Genomic DNA, 6000 nt, shown 5'->3' with positions numbered 1-6000 from the left:
CTTTTCTCTTTTTTTTTTTTTTTTTTTTTGGTTACAGTTCTTTCCATTTCACATGGTGTTTGCAAAAGGCCTGCAGTTGATCAGGCTTTTAAGGCCCCAGTTGAGATTTGCTGAGCAGCTACAGGTCCCACTGACTCCAGAGTGAATTACAGCTTCTCAGCACATCTGGAAATGAGTCCATTTTTTGCTAAAGATGGGCAATCAAAAAGGGAGGCACCCAGCATTTGAGGCTACTTTTGGAAACATATATATATAACTGATTTGCAAAGTGAAAGGGGGAAAATGATGCCGGCACCTGACAGAGTATTTATTTTTGTTCATGGTTGATTTGCCTTTTTTTTTTTTGCTGTAATTGCCCAATTGCACAGTTGGTTGTGGTGTGCACAAATCATCTTATAATTGCACACCATAATTATTCACAGTTCTTGTCCCAAAGTGTTTTCATTTGATTTTAGAGCAAACACTCTACAGAAATGAATCAGGGAGGTTCACATTCCTCTCTGGAGCTGTTCTGTAAGATGTCAGCAGTTTCAGGAAGACAAAAGTGTTTAAATGTGCATTTGGTTTAAGTCTGGAAGATTACTGGAGCAATAGGGAGGACTGCTCCTAATGAAAACTTGTCCTAGGAACCAAATAATGCCATCTCTTCTCTAAGCCACAGGCAGGGTTAGAGGAGAGATCAGTCTCCATGCCCATCCAGTCTTTGGTGTGCCTACTGAGAGTGCCAACAAGGGTTCAAGTATTCAATTTTTGCCAGCTCTTGAGGATGGTGTGCTTGAATTTGGGGAACTGAAATCATCAGCTGATTTCACATAAGCCACCAAAAAGCAATCAGATAGTAACGACTATCAGTCTCTTACAGGTGACATCCATTTCTACTCTTAAATTAGATTTTTTAAAAGTGTGCAAAATGTCTGGCTGAAAGCAGTGACTACAATTTATCAGCTCGCTCAAGTCCGAACAGAACAGATGGAACACAGATAAGTGAAGCAGACAGCTTAATTTACTCATGACCTCAACAACTTGAAGCTGGAATCATTAACAAATAACTTTCGCGGATTTTCAAGCGGCTCTTTAAAAATGTACATACCTGCATCGTACAGAGTCAGACCGCAATCTGTTCAGTGGACAGATTGTGTAAGTTTGTGATGTGCATTCATCAAAGAGATGTTTATATTCTGGAAGCTTCAAGCTCTTCATCCAACAATTTTTAGCCCAAGGCACTTCGTAAAACAAAACAGTGGAACCTACATAGCATTTGTGTGCTGGGGATGCTTGGCTGGAACATCCCAGTGCATAGAAATGCTCGAGCTTTGGCAGATTATCAGATGGATATTTCTTTTACCCTCTTCATTTTAACTCAGCTGAGATTCAGGGAGTCCTTCCAATATCGTTAGAGCTGTGCTCCCTGCTAGTGCTAATGCCTGCATTCATTTGCAGTGCGCAAACACAACTAAATCAATATTACCTGTGGGGTGAGTCCGATGACTTGACCCCTTCTGTGCCGGGAATCCCAAATGTTAACCTAATGCAGATTGATTTCACTATTCATTTCAAGTGGTGTCATCCAGGATAAGACAAATTTATTTTCTTTTTCAGTCTTGGGATTTTCACTCCGCTATAGTTTCATGGGGTAGTTTAAGATGTAAACAAACAACAGAACAAAGATACAACCAACAAAAAGTCCTCACCTCAGCATTCAGATCTGCTCCAGCATCTAGCAGCATCTGCACCATAGCCTCATCACCCCTGACACAAGCATACATCAGTGGAGTCATGCCCTAGTCATTTTTTGGAGTTAAAAAACAAAGGAATTGACAAATTTAACACAGAACTCTCTTTGATTTTTTTAAACAATTATTTAAGTATATATCATCAAGACTAACAGCATGTATTTAAAGAAAGCCATTACCTCTGTTACAGACATGCCCCTCAGACTAGCAAAAGCCAACCACTTTTGTAAAATCTCTACTTTTGTTGTCACTTGGATTGAATGTTTGGTGTGGTTTTTTTTTTCATGTTATCCTTGGCATCCTCAGCATGGTGAGTGAAACTAGGCTTGTCAGCCTCAGCTCCATCTTCGTGTACTAAACTGAGCATCTTTGTCTTTTGATAAAAACATTTCTCTGCTGGCCTCCAAGCAACCATATTTTCACTGGTATTTTACAAAGACTAATTCTATTCCATCTTCTATGATCACAGTTTCATAAAATCGAACTTTTTAACTACCAAAAGAGTCTTCAAAAACATCCCAAGTTCCTCCTAAGTTAGATTCAAGCACAGCTTTTTCAACATGGATACCATAAGGGGCTGGTAATGTAAAGGCTTTCTATAGCACTCTCTAGCAAACAAGGACTTAATTTTAAATGAAATGACAGACAGCATTGTTGCAAGTTGCTGGCTCTAGGAAAACATGGCCCTGTTTGGAGGAAAAGTAGATTAAGTGACCCTTCACTACAGAACCACCACAATGCAACTTGTATTAATCTGAAATGCCTGCTGTGGCTGATCATCATTTCCCTTAAGATAAGTACTACTGTGGCTGTGGTAATGAGTCCAGATGAAACCATGAAAAAATCATTAAACCTATCATAAATTATAATAGAAAAAGCTGTTTATTAAATACAGTAGGGGGTGTTGATCAACAGCCACCAGTTGTTTTGCAGTAAATCTACCGCAGCACGCAGCTACCTCTGATGCATGTTTATACTCTACCTTGAGGTCCCCTGGCAAATTTGCTGTCAGATGATAGTCCATTTGCTGTTTAACCTGAGTGCTGCCATGAAGTGAAATTATTTTCAGAGAAACTGGAGGACCCCAGCATGGCCAGACACAGAGCCATGACACCACTCTTCCTAGCATGAGCCCAGTATCGCTATTTTTTGCTGAACTACCCCATTCTTCCTGTTGCCATGCAGGTCTAAAGGTAGTGGGTGCTCAGGTATGGAAGGGCTGCCCTTGTAAAGAAAATCGAAGTTAAGATTTGTCCCTGCAAGGTACTTAGAGCCTGCTTAAAACACAATGAGCTTTTTGCAGGATCACATCCACAGTGTACTTATGGACATATCAAGTAAGGGAATAGGCATTTGTGGACTCATGTTATTATTAAGAAAAAACAAGTTTACCCCGGGCAAGGAGAGTTCTTGGGTGACTTGAAGTTACTTGCAAAGAGAATTTGAAACTACTTCAGCTACAGTCAGTGGCAAAACATTTCCTTTGGCAGTCAATAAACACTACAGGAACAAACAGGACCATGAGACTTACAAAAAATTGTGTTTGGGCCTTGAAACACGGGGATGAGACAGAAGCTTAAAATCAAATACATGTTCCTTCAACTATTATTTCAATTTCTGTAAGTGGCATCATTCAGTAATTAAATAAAGTATACAAGGGGTCTAATCAGATATGAAGAAAACAATTTGAAAGCCCCGTGCTGGGGCTCCCCCCTGCAAGATGCAAGAACATGGGTAGCTGTGACAAAGAACCCCACAGCAATGCCCAGGGCAAAGGGTTTACCTGGGGACTACACAGGATATTTTGGCCCTGCTGAAGCTGATGAGGGACTTACCACTGATTAAAAGGGGCCCAGAATGTCATGCTGCAGTATCAGGGTTTTAAAGGGTTAACGAGGTTTCTAACCTCCCCCTCCCTTGCACTGCTGTCCCTGCTGCTTTTGCCTCTGCTGGTCCCCCAGGCTCGCCCTGCAGCTCAGCCTTGCGCTGCAGCATCACTGAGCCCCCTCTCTTTGCACATGGGAGGAATGGATTTTTAATGAACCCATCGTTAGTGTCCCGCACACACACAGGAACACGGTAACAATATGTACAATCAACACTAAAGGCATTTGGCTTTTGGCAAAATAAAAAATGGCTCTTTTTCTTTCAGCCTTGCATCACTTAGGGCTCTGTCCTGCAAGACATGGGACCCTACAAGATGCGGGATGTTTGATCCAGCAAAGCATTTAAGCACAGGCTTAACTCTCACTCAAATAGGATGTAAGCATGTGTTCAGAGTTAAGCATATGATTAGGTACTTTGATGAATCAAGGCAGAGTGTTCCCAGGTTTCAGCCTGGAGGACAGAGAAAATATGCCGTGAAAAGTTTCCAGGTTCAGACTAACTTAAAATAATCATAATGTATGAATCCTGGAATGAGCAGCCTGACACTACTTTTTGTGGGGGAAATACTGCCCTCTTCTAAAGCTTTTATCAAAAAAATCCACAATATTGACTCAGACTGAAGCTACTGAACAGCAACATAACTCACATTCCTGGAGCAGCTCTCACCTCAGAAGACCTAAACCCACTAACAGTCCTGCTCCTGTCCTAAGCAACCACCTCAGGGGTGGCAGCCACCTGCCTCCTGCCAAAGAGGATGCCACAGATTTGGGTGCCACACTTCCATTAAGGGCACCAGAAAATTCAGGGTGCCATTCTATTTCAAAAGGAAACAGTAGTATCCTTGGCCATTCATTTACCTTTGGGAAGGGGGAACCACCTTGCTGAGTATCATAGTCCAATACGCTGCTGCTGGTAGGTACCTGCAAGGACAGGTTTTTCCCCAGATACAATCACCAGCCCCATGGAGGTGTAACTCCAGGGAAATTTAGGCTCCTCAATTGGTGGATGTTGGCCACCAAACACCACCAAGTGGAGTAACACTGCGGAGATACTTTCACATCTGGAGGGTCAGTTCAAACTGGGCTGAACTCAATTAAAGAGTGTGAGCAATTAATTGTTTCCTGCCAGGGGTTTGGTGGTGCTTGTGAAATGCATTGCAGACCCCAGCGCAGTGCTCAGTAGAAGGACATTCACCTCAAAAAGCCCTGCTCCACACCACTGTTCATGGCATTGAAGCAGTTTTAAGTATTCAGACTAACACTAAGCTCTCTTGGGATCTCCTTCTGGCTTCATTTGGCTCAGTTCACTGTTAAGAAGATTTCAGGGGATGCATTCACCCTCATGCTGAGTTACCTCAGTACCAACAAATCAATACAACTTGAAAAGACCAAACAATGTAAATGTTCACCTGGCAATACTTTAACTCAATACAAAGTAATGCAGGGAAAGCACTAAGGTCCCATCTACGTTTAGCTGAAAGCTGGGATTCCTTTTCTGTGATAAGCAGACAAAACTCACATTTCACAGTTTCTTCTTGTTACCTGTTCACTCATGCTGTTAATCCCATCCGGCCCCAGCAAAGATATAGCTTGTTTAACCAGGTCCGTTCGGCCACAGTTGAGCATCCGGAAACCCAGGTCCTGCTTGAACTTGGCTTCAGTGGCAACTGCATCCAGTTTCCGAGATGCACAAAAGCAGTCGTCGATTCTGTGGACATGAGAAATAAACTCGCTCAGAGGACAATCAGAGGACGGACCTCGCTGTCCCTAGGAAAATAATACTTTGCCCTATCTTTGAAGGATGTAGGTCATGCATATATTCATTCTCCTTTGACCCGTGTGTTCGAGCGTAGTGCTGAATGGGAAATGCTAATGCAAGCTAATGCAGACTGCCCTTGGTCTATCTTTCATGGGACTTTTTTATAAAAAAATGGGAAAAAAAGCAGAGTTTTCACTTGATTTTGTTTCCCTGTTTAAGCAATGCACAACACATTTTCACCACAAGTTTTCTCTCTGCATGGCAAGGTTATCCAGTCTCCCTGATCCCTCAAAGGTTTCAGTGCCTTCAGTAAGCTTTGAACTTACATCAAATAGATGTATAATCATTGACAATACAACAAAGAGAAAATAATGTCATTTCAAACGCCTTCAAGAATCTTACCAGCACAGCCTCAGTAACAGGGAAGCCCTTTTGGAGCAGAAAGTGCAGGTTGCAGAATGCCATTCTGGCTGAGGTTGGAAAGGACCTCTGGAGGTCATCTGGTCCAACCCCCCTGCTCAAGCAGGGCCACCCGTAGACCAGGGCACCATGCAATCAGGGAGAAAGCAATCTTGCCAGGTAATTGTGGCAAAACACCACAAATCCTTGCTGGCTGAGCCTA

General features: G+C 42.5%; 1 protein-coding gene across 2 annotated transcripts in view; it reads right to left on the bottom strand.

Annotated features, from left to right (window-relative positions):
* Positions 1-6000, bottom strand: part of BTBD11 (BTB (POZ) domain containing 11) — a 178846-nt gene that overhangs the window by 31878 nt on the left and 140968 nt on the right. For both annotated transcript variants that reach the window (XM_014964254.1, XM_014964253.1), the window contains exons 5-6: positions 5162-5327; positions 1692-1781 (exon numbers count right to left, since the gene is read on the bottom strand). In XM_014964254.1, coding sequence (XP_014819740.1) covers positions 1692-1781; positions 5162-5327 — 256 coding nt within the window. The remainder of the gene's footprint in view (positions 1-1691; positions 1782-5161; positions 5328-6000) is intronic.

Source organism: Calidris pugnax, unplaced genomic scaffold (assembly GCF_001431845.1).
Source record: "Calidris pugnax isolate Ruff unplaced genomic scaffold, ASM143184v1 scaffold44, whole genome shotgun sequence".
NCBI classification, from domain to species: Eukaryota; Metazoa; Chordata; class Aves; order Charadriiformes; family Scolopacidae; genus Calidris; species Calidris pugnax.
Note: the sequence above shows the minus strand (reverse complement) of the source record. Positions and strands in the feature narration are given on the sequence as shown.